Source organism: Dunckerocampus dactyliophorus, chromosome 8, assembly GCF_027744805.1.
Source record: "Dunckerocampus dactyliophorus isolate RoL2022-P2 chromosome 8, RoL_Ddac_1.1, whole genome shotgun sequence".
Lineage (NCBI taxonomy): Eukaryota > Metazoa > Chordata > Actinopteri > Syngnathiformes > Syngnathidae > Dunckerocampus > Dunckerocampus dactyliophorus.
The window spans coordinates 17,974,172-17,994,877 of record NC_072826.1 but is presented as its reverse complement, the minus strand read 5'-3'; the positions used below and the strand labels follow the sequence as shown (position 1 = coordinate 17,994,877).

At 40.1% G+C, this 20,706-nt stretch overlaps 1 protein-coding gene across 2 annotated transcripts in view; it reads left to right on the top strand.

Moving 5' to 3' along the window:
• tox2 (TOX high mobility group box family member 2) overlaps positions 1–20,706 on the top strand; it is a 125,967-nt gene that overhangs the window by 76,074 nt on the left and 29,187 nt on the right. For both annotated transcript variants that reach the window (XM_054783491.1, XM_054783490.1), the window contains exon 4: positions 4,970–5,293. In XM_054783491.1, the coding sequence (XP_054639466.1) occupies positions 4,970–5,293 (324 nt within the window). The remainder of the gene's footprint in view (positions 1–4,969; positions 5,294–20,706) is intronic.

The following is a 20,706-nucleotide window of genomic DNA, read 5'->3' as shown; positions in this document are numbered from 1 at the left end:
CACACCTCGTACGCGGGCCAATGGCTCGATCCGGCATCCACACATCCCCACTGACTGAGAGTGAAGTCGAGCAGCACTAGCCAGTGAACCAAAAGCCCTGGGCTGTCAGAGGAGTGAAGAGTGAGGTTTACACAACGTACTAACACACAGCCACACAGGCTGGTATCCATGACACACATACCACAGCTTATTTGATCGCACATTATAAGACATCTATTGATCATTAACCCAGGAAACATCAAGAATTTTATGACCTGTGCTGTTTTTAACTCGCATGCACCTCTACCACTGCATGAACGACGATCTCATTAACTTCTGTTGCTAAATAAGGTGAGATAATTTTGCACATTTCTTATGACACAAACCAAAAAGAAAAATTGTACCCATCTACACTTAAACACTGAGTTGTACATCATGGAATATTTTGTAAATTGACATCATTTTACCCTGCCCTCCCCCAACGCCACAGATATGTTACAGTCCTGTGGGAACCACTTAAATGTTACCTTTGTGTTGTCCTCACAACACGTGACTGTATGCTGCTAGACAGCCAGCCAACCAATAAAGGCCACTCTGTGCACAAGGCTTACTTTTCTTGCTTTAGTGAAGCTTTCTTTGACATGCATGTGTGCATGCAGTAACTGTAACATACAAAAAAATGCAATTGCTGTCTATAAGTCTGGAGTTTAATATGCTCAACACAAATAGCTAGCCAAAACACATGCAGTATAATACACGAGTAACTGCTAGCAGAACACCATCGAGTTCACGAACATATTCAAAGTAATAATTCAGGAACATTTGTGATTGCCATTTAAGTGCTTTGTACACATCGATACTCACAAAGACGAGTTTCCTAAGGCCTTTAGAGCAAAGGCAGCGTGTTTGTAAGCTTTTTAAGACCTCGTTTCTGCCGTTGTGTCAAAATTTGTCAAGAAGAGCACTCACTCTAGATTCAAGATTCAAGATTCAAGAGTTTTATTGTTATATGTACAGTAAAACTGGTGGTTCTGCTATGCAATGGAATTCTTTTTCTGTTCATTCTCCCAAAAAAGAAAGAAAGAAAAAAACACAAGAAAAGAATAAGAACATAAGAAACATATGTACCAATAAATTAAGCAACAACAACAGAAGAGACATTAATACAAATAAATAAATCAATAAATAAAGTGTTATGAGTGTGTGCGTGTGTTGCGTACGGCGTGTGTGAGTGCTTCGTTGAGAAGCCTGATGGCCTGTGGGTAAAAGCTGTTTGCCAGTCTTGTGGTCCTGGACTTTAAACTCCTGTAGCGTCTGCCTGACGGTAGGAGTGTGAATAATGAGTGTTGTGGATGTGTGCTGTCCTTGATGAGGTTGTGTGTTCTTCGTAGGACTCTAGTTTTATAAATGTCTTTCAGTGAGGGGAGGGCTGCCCCAACAATGTTCTGTGAGGTCTTAATGACCCGCTGGAGTGCCTTCCTATCACGTGTTGTACAGTTACCGTACCAAACAGTGATGGAGGCGGTAAGGACACTTTCGATAGTGCATCTGTAGAAGCAACTAAGGATTGTGGTGGACATGCCAAATTTCCTCAGTCTTCTCAGGAAGTACAGTCTCCTTTGGGACTTCTTGATGATTTGTTGGGTGTTGTGAGACCCAACAAATCGAGGGGGGGTCCTCGCTGATGTATGTGCCAAGGAACTTGAAGGTTTTCACCCTCTCCACCTCTACTGTCACTAATACAATCTTTTTGGGGGAAGAGGTCTCACTTTAACCTTTTAACCATAGCTTTTTAATCATACATTTTTAACTTATTTTTTTTATCAAATATGAACTGACTTAAACCTTTTATACGAACCCACTAATCCCATGAAACCACTGTCTTTGACCCAAAGACATGACAATCTTTGGTTGGATTCTACTTTGAAAGAAATACGACAATATACAGTATGCATTAGCAATAAAAAGTAGAAACATTCGATTTATCCGGCCACAATCGACCTTGGAACACCTTTGGTATTTACATTTTATCATCAAGGGCAAGGGATGAGCCCTTCATGCTTGTCCTCATCCAAAGCAGGAAAAGATCGCTGTCCTATATGGACACATATTTAGACATAGAGCAAACTCAGCGATAACTCAAAGATGGCACCCGTCATTAGAACAAGTAGCACAATGGCGACGTGTCGGCTCTGAGGGACTGGCTGCACAAACAATGACTGCAATGTTTACAGCAGACAATCCAGTTTCCTTCCAACAATTATGAGGGAAATTGAATCTCAGGAAATGTTCGTTTTCTCATCCATTAGACCAAACAATAACACAAGTAAGTCCCAAAGGTTTCCAAAAAAAAAAAAAAACAACAAAAATAACATCTGTCTTCAAAGGATGGCTGACTAAAAATGAATGTCAACCTTCTGGTTGGAATGAAGGTGATCACAGTGTTCCTTTCTCATTAAAGTTCAACATGTAAGAGGATAATAAAATCTCCTTTATTGTGGTCAAATTAAAAGCATCTTCCCCTCTCTGATTTATTGAAAGGACATCAGATAGATTTCACTAGTGCTGGAAAATGCAAATGCACCAAAAAAAAAAAAAAGAGGAAGAACTAAAATGTGTTAGTGCTTGCGTGTAAAGCAGTGCAATGCCCTCACCTTGAGAAGAAACAAGAAAACACTGCATTCTCTCGCCTGTCTTCCATCTTCCCGCGCCCCTTATTTTCTAAAAGTATCTGTTTGAGAGATAAATGACCGCTCCGCCGCCGAGGATGACAGCCTACACAAAGATGATATTGAATTGATTTCAGAAATGTTGCACGACTGACTGTTTGATGTATACGGCTCGACATGAATCATAAAAATTCTATTAAAAAACCCTTGAATGGCTGACACCAGAATATTATTTGTGATGATTAATTTGACACAGTCATTACAATGGGAGTCGTCTCAGCCGAGATTGCTTTTCGTTCCCTGTTGACTCCCCTGGCTATTTTTCTCTGGTCTCTTTGTAGAGCTGTGATCTGATTGGACTTGCTGTGTTAGCACTCAAATATAGGGCTTTTTTTCGTGACAAATGAAACAAAACAGGAATTCAAACAGTCAGTATAGCTTTGCATAGAAGTGCAACAATCTGTTTAGTTTCCAAAGAATGACAGCTCCTGAGAAGAAGGTGCAAAGCAGGGCTATTCAACTCACTTCTTCTAGCGGTCGTATTTTCAGAAAGCTACGGACCAGGAACCATACGACTTTTTCACTTTTACTATTCTTCTTATTTTCATGTATTATGTCAACACAAGACTATTATGTTTACTTCACTTAACGGTAGCTATCACTGAACTAAGAAACTCATGAACATGAACATGAAGAAGTACTATTTTAACCCCGGTCAAAGGTCCTCTATATGACAGAAGTGCATTGCTGTTTTAGGAATGTACAGCAAAAATGCTAGGCAAAGATCCTCTATATGAGAGGAATTAGCTGCTGTTTTTAAGGATTGAATGCAGAAACGCGATCCAAAGATCCCATATCTAACAGGACCATTACGCTGTTTTTAGGAATGTATTGCCAAACAAAGTCAAAGATCCTCTAAATGTCAGAAGTGCTCTGGTGTCTTTAAGGATTGACTGCAAAAACGCTATCCAAAGATCTCACTCTGCTGTTTTTAGGAATTCATTGCACACATTAGTCAAATATTTTGTGTATGAAAGGAGTTCTTTGCTGTTTTTAGGAATCTCTCGCAAAGGATGCAGGAATGTGCTGCTGTTTTTAAGGATTGTCTGCAAAGGCACTATCCAAAAACGTTACATATTCCAAAGATCTTCTATATGACAGGAGTATTTTTGCTGTTTTTAAAAAAATGCTCATCAAAGATCCTTTACTGTAAATGTCTGAAATGCTCTTTTTTCTTTAAGGATTGACTGCAAAAACACTATGGAAAGATCACCATCAGAGCTGTTTTTAGGAATCCACTGAAAAACACTCGTGCAAGTTCCTTTATTAATGTGAATTCCACTGTTGTTTTTAGGAATACACTGCAAAAACACTCGTCAAAGATCTTGCATATGGCAGAAGCTGTTTGCTGTTTTTAGAAAGCTACTGCAAAAATGCTTGTCAAAGATCCTCTAAATGTCAGAAATGCTCTGTTGTCTCTCAGGATTTAATACAGAAATGCAATCTAAAGAGCCCGTATTTAGTAGGACCATTGCACTGTTTTTAGGAATGTGCTGCAAAAACTCCAGTCAGAGATCTTCTATATGACAGGAGTGTTTTTGCTGTTTTTCGGAATCTACTGCAAAACTGCTAGTCAAATATCCTCTAAATGTCAGAAATGCTCTGGTGTCTTTAAGGATCGACTGCAAAAATGCTATCCAAAGATCCCACTCAGAGATGTTTTTAGGAATCCACGGCAAACACACTAGTCAAAGATCTTGTGTATGACAGTTCTTTGCTGTTTTTATGAATCTCTCCCAAAAAATGCTTCTGAAAGATCAGGAATGCACTGCTGTTTTTAAGGATTGACTGCAAAAACACAAAGATTTTGTATATGACAGGAGTGCTTTGCTTGTTTTTAAGAATCTACTGCAAAACACTAGTCCAATATATTCTATATGACATGGGTTTTCTGTTGTTTTTAGGAACGGACTGAAAGAACCTAATACAGGTTTCGTTATTTAATCGGAATGCTCTGCGGCTTTTAGGAACGTACTGTAAAAACACTGGTCAAACATCCTCTGCATGATGGAACTATTCTGCTGTTTTTAATGATCGACTGTAATATTGCTATCCAAAGATCCCTTATATGTAACAGGACCATTTTGCTGTTTTTTAGGAACTATTGTTAAAATGCAAGTGAGAGCTATTCTATATAAAAGGAGTTTTCCACTTTTTTGGGGGGGAATTTTCTGCAAAAATGTCACTCCCAAGTTTTAAACTGAGCTTGCGGGCATTGTGGTGTAAACGTCTCCTAAATCTAGCATTGGTCTCTTTCTCAGAGCTACACAGGTCAGACTGGTGGCAGTGGTGCTGGCAGCGGTGGAGGAGGAGGAGGAGGCGGCGGCGGCGGTGGTGGTAGCGGCGGCACGGCCAGTGGTAACGGAGCCGGGGATGAAGACTACGAGATCCCCCCTATCACCCCGCCCAACCACCCGGAGCCTCCTCTTCTTCACCTGATGGAACATGACTCTGCGGGCTACCTGTGCCACTCGCTGTCGCACAACGGCCTCATCAACCCGTATTCCTATCCGGAGCTGCCCACGCTCATGATGTCCAACATGCTGGCACAGGACGGACCACTGGTCTCCAGCCAGATGCAGTCGGTGAGTAGTAGAAACACTGTAACAGGGAGGTGATCTCAACAATTTTCTAATAATAATAATTCGGGAAAAAAAGAAAACTGATTAAAAACTGTAAATATACAAACTGCAAATGGACATAGCCAGCAAAACCAACTAATCCCGAATGTCTTTATCGCTCTATTTTTTCATATTATTGTTCAACTTTTGGATAGGGATGGATATAACAAATCGGATTGACCGATAGTTTGGTCAAAAAGTGTGAAATTGTGTTAAAGTAACAAAATGGAGTGCACTACCTGACTGCAAACAGCAAAGGCACTAGTTGACTCTATATTGTTGTTGTTGTTATGTAAAGAAAAGCAACATGAAGTCAGCTATGGGAAGTAGAGCTACTGTACATCCACACTATGACAACACTTCCAGCTGTTCTCAATACAACACTAGCATGGAAACAGGAACTCAGAATATACATTAATATTTTAATATTAATATCAACCTAAGATGCAAACCAAACGTATTTTAGAATGTGTTTTGGGGAAAAGTGGGGGTTGCTAAGTGGGAGGAGCCAAATGCTCATACAGTGGTGATGATGAAAAGCATTGTGGGTAAATCAATCAGTGTCATATCTACCTCGACAGCGCGCATCGGTCAATCTGTCAAGCTTTTCAAACATGAATATGCACTGATTGCGCCTTCAGCCTCATGCGCAACTGCTGCTTGCTCCCTTTTCAAATTAGCTCCTCCGCACCGTAATTGCCTCGACAGGAATTCCAGTAAAGTTGTACTGTAGGTCGTCATGAACCAATCCTCCATTGCCATGATAAAGCACAGAGAATCTGGCCGTCAAGTATGGTTCAGTGAGGCTGAATGTTCCAGAAGTTTGTATTCGTTTTACTGCCTGAAATGTAAATGAAAACGCAGCCGTCACACACTACATCTCGGCTTTTCAAAAATTAATTATATAATAAATTATCTCTGTTTCGTGGCTGACTACGGCCAATTATTATAACAATGTGGAGTAAACAAAGAATAATGTATAAAGGTGACTATAGGGGTGTTATTATAGGGGTGTTATTTCGTATCTACAGGGCTCTAATAATGGTTTAAAAAAACTTATTTAGAAAGTCATAAACAGGTGCTGTGCTCTAACTACAAAAATATTTAGTTTATTAATATTTTATCCTACTTCGCAGAATCCTACTTATAACAGACCAATTAACCACGATAAACGAGGTAGAATAACCGAGAATAGCCTAAGTCTTGACCCACTAAAATAGCCTTTCTTATAGCTAATCATGCACACCATGTTTATGGAATACATATCACATTCTTAACTACGAGTAATTGAGATGCCCACAAAAAAATCGATTTTGGACCGATACTCCCCCAAACCCTCCTGCTAGCTTGATGTCAACCTTCTCCTCTCATTTCAGATCAACATTTGCAATAAAAGTGACTGTTGTAATTATTTGATTAGAATCAGCTCCAGAGCCCTCCCCTCCTGTCTTCAATTGTCATTGTTTCCTCGCAACACAACCTCGGTTTAAGCCCGAAATATGCCTCACACACTTTCATTCATGCATTTTCTATACGCTTGTCCTCACTAGGGTCACGGGTATGCTGGAGTCCATCCCAGTTTGTTTGAGCGCAAGGCACACACAAACAACCATTCACACTCACATTCACACCTATGGAAAATCTAAGGGTCTCCAATTACACTAGCATGCATATTTTCTTGGAGAAAAGCTATGCACGCACAGGAAGAACTTGCAAACTCCACAAAGATTTTCCAACGGAGATACGAACCCACAATCTCTTGACTGTGAGGTCAACATGCTAACCGCTAGCTCACCATGATGATAATGTAAGTTGATCGATGAACAGATGGTCTATCCTTGAGCCTGGTTGTCAGGCAAGCGCTAGAGGCTAGCAGGCTATAGAAAGCGTTTCTTCAAGCTACGTCTACATAATCCACACTGCTTGCCTGCTGGAATTTCAGTTATGACTTACCATCATATATAAACTTGTGTTCATCTCGCTGCAAGTTTTGAGGCCAGATTAACTCTCGCAGCTTGTGCTTCTGTAGCCAAACCATGTAGGACACAGCTGTGGTGCGTTCAAGAACTGCCGAACAAAGTGCGAAATCTTAATGTCAGTGAAGCATCAAGACATAAACGTGAAAAATTGGTGGGGTTTTTTTTTAACAGCGGTACATGTATGCTGCACATTTTACCTGTATTATCACACATAAATTATTACCGATTTAAGGAGAATGAGATGCGTTTTCTGCGGCGGAAATGAACTGCAGCAGAGACAGAGCTCGCGTGTGTATTGCAATAACTTCCATTTCCTGTTCTTTCGTTATCATCACTTCCTTCGCGTACGGCAGTTCAACTTCTGAATTTTCGGTGATTTTCGAGGTTTGAAATGCTTTGGTGGACGTTTACCTTTTGTGGGGGAGGAAGTGTGAAGCACTGACTTCAAGGCCCCAGATGGTTTCAGGAGAGAAAAAAAACAAGAACCCTTATTATAATAATCAAAGAGCGACAGTTAATACCAGAGCCTTCCTACCAGTTTATTGGCTTAAATCACATTGTTTATAGTGGGCAGTGTGTTAATGAAAATAAAACATGATCCTCTCCACACTGTATGCCTTTGAAATATACACAGATAAATATCAAGGTCAAGCAGAATGTATTGGAGCCTTTATCACAAGCAGTCAGCATATGCCTCCAATATGTCTCGATATACAACTGAAATATAACTACAATATACTGTATATAATGTGTAATATGGGAATACCCCCACTCCATCCATTCCCTTGGGAATTGAATCCATGTGTCATTTATCTTCATATTCATTTCACATTTTGGTCATGACCTTTAGCGTGGAGACAGTGCTTGATCGGCCCGCTCATTCTCACTAGCAGTCAGGTTATTTGTTACCACCACTGCCTCTCTTTAAATAGATGGAAAAGTGCAGGAATGTGTGATGAAAAGTGAATTAGATTTATAATGCATGAGAAGCATTTCTTTTAAATGCATTTGCCATGTGCGCAGGCTAATATCCAGTGATAACTACCATTTGTTTAGAGCCAAATGAAGCCAAATGAAATGAAGGCAGCTGATACAATTCCACGGCAATTTCAAGACTTTCAAATGGCCTGTCTTCTTGATGTTTCTACCTGGCTCTGCAAAGGTCTCCTTGCACATTTCGTTTGCTCTTTCAAGCTTCACTGCTAAAATCAGAAAGGTCTAAATCAAATAGTCTGCCTGGCGAAGCTACCAAAGCGTAGCAGAGAGGTTCATTTGTGCAGCGGAGGAATGTCTATTAAAGCGCTGCCTCACCTTGACACAGTCTGTTGAACAGAGTAATTAAGCAAACTCTGCAGTTCAAACATGAGATGCCATCATTATGACGGACATTTATGGCTAAATAACCAGGGTTAATTCTAATTTCGGTCTCTCTGAGATGAAATAATTTCATTTTGCGGCTGTGCTGATGCTCTCAATGCACTCCTGTGTGTGTGAGTGTGTGTGTGTATGTGTGTTCACTATAAACAATATCTCTGCTGTTGAAATGGATCCACTACATCTGGAGGTCAGGGGCTTATATTCAATCTTGAGCACGCTGAAAAAAAAAATCCATTAGGGTTCATCTTTCCTGCATCAGCCATTCTATTGTGGCGCTGCAGTGAGATCTGTTTTCATCAGGCAGATTCAATACGTGAGCTGGGCAATGAAAAGAGTGCAAAGGACTTGGATGGAGAGAGAGAGAGAGAGAGAGAGAGAGAGAAGAAGAAGAAATTGCAAAGAGGTGACTCTTATTCTAAATGAGCATATGCCCCCGTAGCTCCTGGATTTCATCATTGTGTATTTTAGAGGTAATTGACTTGAGTGAAATAACAGCGAGGTCTGCTTGCTAAATGTATGCTTCACGTACGAGGGCAATGAAAGTGCTTCATTGCAGGTGCACACATAAAATCATAAAGTAAATAGCATAATTATGTGGCAAAACGACTAGGGACATATTGCAGCAGTAGGTAAACATTTTCAGGGAGCCGTTAGACAGAAGAGGCAGTTTAGTGAACTACGAAAGGACTTTTCTTTGTATGAAAACGTATTTGCAACATCAACGATGAAGACATTTCATCATTTATCCCCCTATAAAAATAATGAAAATTGAAATAATAAAACAGCGATCATAATACTTTAATAAGTATACAGTGACTTTTTCATGTAACAAGTGTAAATAAGTTTTCAGCTAAAACCAAAGTAAGATAAAACTATTCACTCTGTGAGAAGCACAGTGGGTTTTGAGTATCATGCTTTTTAATAGCGGTGTCATGAGACACCCAACTCATGAGACAAGACCATACACAAGATTGGGTCTACAAGACGAGACGAGATTGTAACATTAATTTTAAGAAAAGTACAATGTAAAAATATGACTGTACAAACTTTTTTATTTAACTGAGTCACAAAATAATGCAGGTGTGTTTTGACGTGTACTGTCCCACAAATTGACACTAAACGATATTATTGCCAACAGTTTTTGAGACCAAATAAACGTACACTAGGTCCCCAACTTACGAACATCCGACTTGTGAACATTCGCAGATACGAACACAAGCCGACTGGTCTATATTTTATTTTATTTTGCCTTCTAGTCGCTCCATCAGTATTTATACTGCTACATGCTTGACCAGTAGAGGGCACTGTGACACTGCTAATGGGACCAACAGACGCTGGGCAGAGAAAGCTAAATGGAAAGCTACATTGTAGTTGTATGATGCGAACCGGACAGAGCGTGTGATTAAAGTTTATGAAGAGTTAATAGGCCTGCTTAATTCTACACCACCCATAGAACACTACCTCTTTTAGAAGAGTCTAACGATGACGACCATTTGTCCTTTTTCAATAACTCCTCCTCCTCCTCCACCACAACGACGTATGCTCGACCACTCCTCTTCAAAGGTAAATAACATTTATCATTACGTATTATTATATCACTTTTATTATAGTTTTTTTCATTAATTATCCTCGTTAATATTACTACTACATCCAAACTCATATTTACATACATACACATATACTGTATATGTATACACGTACATGTAGTACTTATATCATTGGTAATATTACCTTTTCCCCTACTTAAGAACAATTCGACTTAAGAACGGTTGTCTGGAACCAATTGTGTTTGTAAGTTGGGGACCTACTGTATTGTTAGAATATACTGTATGTTATAATATATAATAATAACATAATGATATATAATATTAATAATAATAATAATATTTCATAATAATGCAATATTTTCTTTAATATGTCTAGTTAATAGGGCTACTTTTAATATGACCATGTCCCAAAGATCTACTTCATCAATGATAGTTGCATAAAATGCTGTTTAAAAAAAGTGTAGAAAATCACACATTTCTATAGTGGAGTTCATGAGGTGAAGCGCAACCATGAAACAATCCACTTTTTTTTCTACATAACGTGCCGCTACAAGTGAACACATAACTATTGTTATAGATATAGGCATCTTACCGCTGAGTTAATTTATCCGTAATCGGAATAATAAATTGCATTGTCCGTGTGTGGCTGCAGACATCTGGTCTCCACGGAAGCACAAGAGCGAATCAGGAGGAGTCTTAATGTCAGCTGAGTGTGGTGGCTTTTATTTTACCATGGTGGTGTGCCACGATCCATCACATGTAGCGGAAACCCTGTAATGACATAATTGATGGGCGACAAAGCTGACTTCCAGTTCCTGCTTCCATGTAGTAGCAAGTTAATAGGCTGCTAATAAGGGTGATTATGTGATAAAATACATTAAAAACATAGATGGACTCACATAGTGTGTTAATAACAAAGTAATCAATAACAAGACGAGCTCTGTATTGTACACTAACCAGAAAATGTACACAAACCGAGGCAAAATGTTGATGAAACCGAAAAACACGCTAACCGGGGCGTACTCTAACCAAGTTTCCACTGTACTCATTTAACACATGGCTCACCTTAACTGTTACATAAATATAAAAACAAGTCAAACATTGCATAATAAAAACAAGTTTACTGCTGTGTATTAAAATGAAATGAAAACAAAACAATAAATAACGACTCACTCTTTAACATATGACAGACGCATAGTGTTTGGGTGTGTGGGGTTTTAAGTATTGCGCTTTTTAGCATCCTTAACTGTTATACAACTGTAAAAAGAATATAACCACTGCATAATAAAACTAAATATAAGTAAATTAAGACACTCACTTGGTACAATCAATTCCTTACTGTCAGTAAGTTAACTGTTCATAATATGTTAAAGCAATTAACGACTCCTTAACTTTAATGAGAAATGTTGAAATATTTTTGTAAAACACTCTTAATTGTCACACAAGTGTAAAAAGAAGCTAAACGCAACAAACACAACAAAACATTCTCAGTTAACTTTGATAACAAGTGACGACGCCTATGGTGGCGTTGGAGGTTTACTCTTTTGAACTTTGTGAATATTTATTTCCAATCCAGAAGCCCCTATTGGTCAAAGCTGATAATTTAGCTGCACGGATAGAGCAGTTCTCTCTGATGCTCTGATGCACTTGACGGGCCCTCTGTGTCTCTGTGTTAATGCCCCACTGTCATTGCATCTCCAGATTCCAAAACACATTAGACATTTAATAGCCATGCTCAGGTTGCACTGATGTTATCAATGCAACCACGGGAGATGCTCATCTCTGCCGGACTCACTAAGTAGCCTTGTTCTTGTCTGGTTTGACTTCATTTCCAAGCAACTTATATACTTATTATCATTGGCTGTATAGATGCGTTTGTATAACCTCACAAATCTATTTGAACGTGGAGCGCTTCATTTTCTGTTATTGAAAACGCTGCTCAAATTTAAACGACCTCAGCCTCCTTTGTTCAATGACGCATGAAATATTAGCTCTCATCAATGTGACTCCAGTGTGCTGTTTGGAATATGGAGCAGATGATGAATGTATAATCAAGTGGGAGATTGTATGCATCGCAGCGACATATTAGCGAAGGCAGCACATGCAGCACCATCACACTGCCAGGAATTATTCCCTTCTATTCCTTTTTCTATACAGGCACAGCAGTGCTTTGTCGCAATCATTTCACGTGGCTATGCAGCTATCTAACAAATGTCTTAGTAGATAACACTATATAAGTAGATTTTCAACATTTTCACGTTAATATCACAATGTAATACAGTGAATAGAAACTGCTATTGATAAAGGGTTCAAACAACCCCAAACCTCTACACTACAGCATCATCTGGAGCAGTTCAGAATCAATATTTAACTAAAAACATCACAAACGCATAAAACTGTACTTCCCAGAGATGTAAGTATCTCTTCCAAGTTATGTCATTGGTTTGAATAGTTTTTCTCAGATCAAGCTATCAGCTGACATTATTGTAGGCCAGCTAGCTGTTCTCATGAGGTGAATCTAAAATCCGATTGGTTAAAGAATGAGCCCCATTGCGAATAGTGAGTATGTGACATGAGCCATCACTCCTAATCCTGAAGGCCCTTGGCAGATTACATTGATTATGGCAACACGTAGAAGCTGAAATCTGATTGGACAAAAAAATCTAACATACACATACACTACTGGAAGCAGTGCAGCCAAGAGACATGCTACAAAATAAGATAATAGAGTGTTGGGAATAATAAATGAAGCATGCACAGCACCGCTTTCTTAATTGCGGGGGATCGGCGATCGGCTGAGTATGAAACGAATCTCATCCACCAATCTTATCTACCACTGCAGAGGTCTGAAAGTCAGCCGATGTCCCCTTTTGCTCTGCCAGACAGACAGCTAGCAATAAAGCTAAAGCTGGAGCCTTAGCTAGCTGGTGCAAAGAGCCAGGCATCAGAGCAGTGAAAAGAGCAAATCTACGACAAGGAAAATGATTGAGTTCATGGCATTGCCATTTCTGGTCGCTGTGCACTGTATTTTTGGTAAGAGGCTCAAATTAGGTCTGCAGTTGTAGAAGGTTTTTTTTTTTTTTTATTTGAAAAACAAAAGACGAAAGGAACTGATATAGCAATTTTCGGAACTTTTCATTTCTATTTGAGAGAACTACGTTACGTACAGTTAAAACAGTGGTTCTCAGTTATTTTCTGTCATGCCCCCACTGGGGGACTGAAATGTTTTGCCCCCCCCGATTAGAAATATTGTTGATAAATGTATTTATCTGTACTGTACAGACTGAACTCGAAAATGAAACCAGCGAAATGCAACAAAATGGAGAGCAGTGACACATACAAGCGTATTCAAGAGTCAAACTGGATGCTGTGCACGACAAATTCATACATGTTGGCGGAGCTGCACTAATATTAAAAGTCCTCCCCCCCCCGACAGTTCACCACACCCCCCAGTGGGACCCGCCCCACTATTTGAGAAGCACCGAGTTACAACAACAACTTTTTGGTTGTTCTACTTTGGAGGCTCCATTATATTTTGCGACGTTTACAAAATAGTTAGGGTCTTAGCATTTGGGCATATTGTATTTATTAAGGGTTGAGGTTAGTTCAGTTAATCAAATAATTTATTTTTGAGCTACTTTACTAGGTTTTAGTGTAAATCCCTGCTAAATTCTCTGGGAGAATGTGCTGTAGTTAAAATGACACTTTTTATTCGCTTGTTTAAATGTGAAATAACTCCTCTCGAGCGCCCCATCTTCACTACTGGAGGGCAATTATCGTATTAATCTCGTTTTGATCGTCACGTTAAGTTTCCAGTGTGTGGCGTTTTTTTCCTTTACTCGCTCCGGCTTTGTTTTTCCTGGCGGGCGATTAAGTGCTCCTGGCAGGTGTTGGCGCTCGGCGAGCCCGCGTGAATGAAATATGAGCGGCGATGTCAAGTGAACTTGTCACAGACAAGCTGCTATATGAATTAATGATAAAAGAGCAGAGGTGTGTTTTAATGTTTTGCTCGCTCGCTTGGAGGGTCCTATCAGCGCCTGTAAACAAGAAAAGGTGGATTTAAGATAAGCTGATGATGCATTTATGGAGACTCGGAAGAAAGGATAGCATGTGACTTTTCCAATATAAAAAACTTGATAGACTTTCTGCTCTACGTTTTTTCCTTTCAAATGAAGAAAAGCTATTTCTACTGTCATTTTCTGTCAGGGATTAGAGCACCTGCAGAAAAATGTTGGGGTTTTTTTTGCACAGTTCAGTGAGCCCGGCAACAGAGTGGAACTTTATTAGTTTTTCCAGTGTTGATTATTCACATTGAATAATTTGCAGTTTGTTTGAAAGGTGCAGCAAAATCAGTTAAACTGTTCTTTCTTTTTAATTCATTTTTTAAAACATTATTTCTGCATGTACCCCCCCCCCATAAATGAAGCATCTCAGGCGTAAATCAGTGGACAAACAGAGATTGTGGGAGCCCGGAAATGTCCCTGAGATTTATGTAACACATTCATGTTTTCCACTTCCTCATTTTAGTACTCCACTGGTAAAGCCTAGCTAATAAAAGATCCTATTAATATGTCCTGTTGCCTAGCAACGGCAGGCAGCAAGTAATAGCATTCTGTGGAAAAATAGATGACCGATAAGGAAGAATTCAATTCTTTTCTCATCTCCCAGGAGAAAGTGGCTTATTTTTCTGGCATTGTGATATGAAACTGTAGTTGTACATTAAGAAATTCAGGTTATTTTCCATTTTCATCACTTTAAAGGGATATTTATTGCAGGCTGGGCTGGCAGCTCATCTTTTTTTCCTTTTGCCACTGTGATAAAAGTCAATTAATGGCTTAAGCCAATCAAGGATGCGGGTCCTGATTTCATTTCTTACTTTTTAATCAGAAATTCTAAAGAGATGGTATTAAATTACACAGGGAGCCAACTTTAAATTACATTTCATTCACACTGCAGGTGTAATTTAAACTTATGTACAAACACAATATGGAGCGCCACTCACAAGCACTTCTAATAACGTTGCTTATCTGGGCCATCACAGGTAATCTCTGTTCAATTTAGATAATTCATCACCTCGTATTTCAAAAACAACGGTGCGAAAGATGAGCTATCGCACACCTGTTGTTGCTGTTTTCGTCGTCATCTTCCTCCGTGGCGCAGATGTGATCAACGGCGGCACTCAAGTGGAAAAGAAACAGATGCGACTGCAGCAGATCAGCTGCATTATGAAGCAGATACATGCTGCAGATAAGACATTTCATATTGGACTCCGCCAAGGGCCCCTGCTGGGCTTTATCATGCCGTGAAATCATGTCCATATTGCACTGCGGCCTATCGCGGCCGTCCGTCGGCTCATTCCGCTTTCATCACCCAGAATATTCTGCCCCCGGTGGCGGTGAAAAGCCAGCCCATGTTATCGCACACAGGGACCACCCCCCGCATACCCCTGCTGTGTCACCATGTCTAGGCCACATTCAGGCTGCTACAGAGGCAACGCAACTTAAATTGATCACATGACACTTGCATGGCCACCTGTTGCTGGGCAGAATTTGTACATAGTGCACCCAAATCTTAATAAGAAAATAACAACATAAGGTGGTTAGCCTTACTAGGCTGTTTCCTTGGTAGCTTGGTGGATGACAGCTCTGCTGCCCCATACAGCAGAGAAAGGAGGGGGACAGTCCAGCAAGAACAGGAAGTCATAGGAAATGACTTCAAAAACATAATGTATGTTTATAATTAAATATATGACATATTTAACGGACTAGAACACTGCTTCTCAAATGGGGTGGGCCCCCGCGGGGGGGGAGGAGGGGAGAGGAAAGGTGTAGGGGGGCCATGAGAGCTTTTAGGTTGACAGGTTTGTTCGTGTCTTTATATTTATGTGTTTATAGCATGTGCTTGAGCAATGCTGGTGCCAACAACTAATACTCATGGTTTGTACAGATGAAGTAAGTTGTACTTACAAATACGGCGGATTGGGACCCGGCGCTTAAATTTCACATTTTAGTCAACTAAAATAACAGTACGTTTTGTCAACTAAAATTTAAAGTACAAAGAATAAGACATCTTTCAAATTTACTTGAAAGCCCTTTTATTTACTCTACCATGCAAAGCATCTTAATAGTCCAATTCATAACTAAAGTAGACCTGCTCTCAATGAATAGATTAAGTTCATCATTTCACACTAACCTTAGTGTTAACAATGACTTACCCCCAGTAGGTCCCATGAGTCCAGTTCTGGTTGGATTTCCATGACGAAGAACGTAGTTCCGCTTAGTTGCTGGGGGAATTTAAGTAAGGAGTTTGGCTTCTCAAAACAGTATGCGTTCAAAAGATTAATACATTTCCATCACAAAAATGCCTCCTCGAAATAATCTGACCTCACAAATCGCTCGGCGTTATATTTGTCTCCCGCCTTATCCCTGCGCACTGTCGCCTCTCCATTCTTGCGTATGTGATGAAGATGCTCACGTCTTCTTCCGCAACGGAGAGCTGCGGCCATCTTGTTTACATGTGTGTTCCACAGTGGATGTTCAGTTGTCCATTCATTTGTAAATTGTAATTATTTTTGCAGAATTTTCTGCATGGAAAACTATAATTATTGTCTATAAAATGTGTTTTTTGTTGACATTTTTGGGTGTCTGGAACGGATTAATTGGATTTACATTATTTTCTATGGGAAAATTTGATTTGGTTAGAGTCCGTTTTGGTTTGAGTCTGACCTCCTGGAACGGATTAATGTCATTCACCAAGGCACCACTGTATTGTGAAAATTGTCACTTCCCTTCATTTCACTCATCAAAATGACTCAAATTTGTTGTGGTTTTAGTGGTGATAATGGCTCTACATGGTTTACACAGTGTCTTGTTCTCCATGGCCTTCACCACTATCGCCTGATAGTTGATGCTGGTTCACCTACCCCGAAAACGGTGGACAACCCTCAACTGCCTAAGGCCAGGTGTGAGACATTTCGGAGAAACAGTTCAGCGATGGGACCGGCCACCAAATGGCAATCTGGGCTTAATGAACCTGGACGATGAGACCCTGGAATGGCTTGCTGCAACAGAGCTGAGGATCTGAAGACATACGCAAGAGAGTGGATGCTGATTGACTGATCAACTCAGTTTTTGACAAGAAAATCAGCTTGCTGGATTTGTGAGATTGCGCAAATTATTATTTGAGCAGCCTCACAAGGTTAAAGTACTTCTTGTGGCTTTGACACAAAGTCTTCATGGACTTGAGGGGCTTGACTTTGAAGCTATACACAGGCTTCAGGAGTCTGCGTCATTTAGTAGAAAGAATTTAATTTGTGGTGGGAGCTTTATGTAATTGCATGTAGGGCTGATGATGATTTTATGGTCCGATATTGGCATAAAAACAAGATATTGGATCATATCGGTAGTGTTTTTTAAGTGCAAAGCTCAAAAACAAGCATGGATGCAGCCCTTTCACTTTCATCCAAGCCTCTATGCAGTGCTTTTTTTCTTTTACTGTTCATTATTTCTGCATCCATGCACATTTTTACATTATATTATTATATTTTGGGGGTGTTGTTGTGGGTCCCGTCACACATGCACACAAAGTGTGTTTGACACGGCAGTCAGGAGTCTCATTAGCTGCAGCAGAGTATTCTTTTTTTCGGGAGTCTACTGTCAGGATTGTGTGTCCTCACAACTGTCTTCCTGCATGTCATGTCAGGCGAGACTGTGATTCTCTGATGCTCCACGCTTTGTGAGGTGTGCTCTGAGACACGCCCGGGCCAAAAGGCAGGTGGTGGGGGGGGGCTTAGACGGAGACAAGAAGAAGAAGAGGAGGGGGGTGGGGGATGGGGTTCAAGGAGGAAAGAGAGGAGGAAGGAAATAAAAGCAAAGGAGGTTCTGACATTAGCGGTAATGAGGATCATGGAGGATGGTGCCTAGGGGGACATCATGACATTACTATCTGATTGTTGACTGTTGCACATTGGCCCCCGAGCAGCATTTTTAAGTAAAAGTCTTTCTCAGCAGCGATGTGAGGATACATCTCGTCATTTCTAAAAGAGACTGTAGGAATAGACAATCAAGGAAATAGCAATCACACATGGGGACAATACTAGTGAAACTTGGATGTACTTTAAAGTAGTCAGTGTACAGTATGGCTTGTATGGTCGTGTGTTGAGTCATTTTCAGTGCAGAGTAAATCCATACTGCTATACAAGCTCTAAAGCAGTGCTCACCAACCTTTTTGAGATGAAGATCCCTGGTCTCGCCCATAAACTTGTGCAAGATATATACAATATATACTCAATTTTATATTTATATGTGGTTTTATTTTGTACAAAGGTTTTTAAAGTAAAGTAAAAAGATATTTAAAGATTTGTTTTTATATACAAAGCTTTGTCTTATTATTGGTTATTGGTTTCAACTGTTTTTTAAATTTGATTTTTTTTTTTCTGCAGTGCAATGACAAATGAGCCATGGGCTGCAGATGGCCCCTGAACCGCACTTTGGGCACCCCTACTGTTGTGGCTCTTGGTCAGGGTCGGGCTTGTGGCGTCGGCGAGCAAACCACAACTCTTATTTGGCTTGTTGGCTCAGTGCCGTTGGCGAGCGTTTGAGGAAAGAGAGGCTGGTCAATGCGTTACAACAGTCAGTCCTAACGCCGCGTCGCCGCAGCTCGAAGATTTTTTTGGAGGTGCATGTCTATGGAGTTATATTTGTGCCTTAAAGGTCGCAAAGGCAGATTTTGAGCCATATTAACGTGCAATAACCACTGTTGTTTGCGCAGGCACATCCCTATTGTCTTCCCTTTGCTGTCTGGCTTAATATGAAATGACTGAGAATATTTACTTATCACCTTGCAAATAATGTATTAAATGTTTCACATACTCCCCTGCAATTTACTTGGGAATCACTGTTCTTATGTATTGTCCCTTAAGAAGATGGTGGCCTTCAGGTTACGCACGAGTTCCATTGCTTCGACACGTTGTTAGTCCAATTTTAGTGCAAGTCAACCTGAATTAAAACTTCACTCACACTGAACACAGACCACATGAAGGACATAATAAAATACTAAATACAAAAATTAAGGGGCTGTCCACACGGAAACGTTTCCAAGTCAAAGCAGCAAACACTCACATTCATACCTATGGACAATTTAGAGTCACCAATTAACCTAACATGCATGTTTTGGAATGTGGGAGGAAACTGGAGTACCCGGAGAAAACCCACGTACGCACTTGGAGAACATGCAAACTCCACACAGAGATGCCCAAACAAAGATTCAAACCCAGATACACAGAAACATAATATCTGAATATTTTGACTGGCATGACTCACCCCAGACAACATTCTCTTGATGTCTTGTTGTCTTATACTCCAAAATGACTCACAGAAGTAATTCCACTTCCACTAGAGAAGAAAAAAGAACACATGTGCAAAGTCCATCGTCAGCCTGTTTGGACTGATGACGAACTTTGCACATGTGTTCTTTTTTCTTCTATAGTTTGGTGTGTCACGTAGTTTCGTCTGTGTGTCTGTTTTCAGTGCCACTTGTAGGTGTGCCTTGTGTTTTCACTCAGTGATCCATTCCCGTCCGGGTTACAACTATTTACTAATAGTGTGGACACTTTTTTTTTTTAAAACCAGTTTAAAACCATTTGAAAAATTGCAAACATTTACATTTACACCATTGGATCTAAAGGAGGTTCTAAGTAGAGGTTCAAAATGCAAAATGGAAGTGAGACAAAAACAAATTAGTAAGCAATTTATTGCAAACAAGCATTAAAGTGAAATAGGCTGTTCCTCAGTTGATCTTTAAGTTTAAGACCACAGCCTTGAAAAGACATAATCTTGGCAAAAATGTGGATTAATTGCCATTTTCTGTCAGGTATTCACACTGGCATGATCTCTTGATGTGGTTACCCATTTCTTTTTTTTGCATTTCGAAGCTATATTTAGAACCTCTTTAAGATCTAACGGTGCAAAATGTAAATTCTTGCAATTTTTCAACTGGTCTTAAAATTTTAATGAGGAACGATGACTTGTATTTTGAAAGGGCATCCGAGTAAGCTTCCTGCGTCCCATTGTTTCTCCTAACGTACAGTATCTGTGTGATGTCACAAGAAGGCAATGTTTTATGATTCATAAATCCACTCTCCTATTAATTCAGTGTAAATGACCCCCCTGGGTGTGCAAAGCTTGATAAAGCAAAGACACGACAAAGGGCGGGTGAAGCGGTGTCTTGCAGTCGTTAGTGCGCTCTGCCCTCGGGGCGAATGCGAAAGTAGCTCTGAGGGGCTGCGAGGCCTCCCGTTAGCCCTGAGGCGCGTGTTTACTGCGCTTTTTGAAGGATGGGTCCCGAGCGCGCCTCTAATTAAAGCTGTCACGGCTGGGTGCCTGCAGGGATAATGTTCTATTATTATAGTCATTTGTTTCAATTAAACGCTGGCTGATTTTACAATAGCGGCCGTGAACCTGCCTGAGTGAGCCAT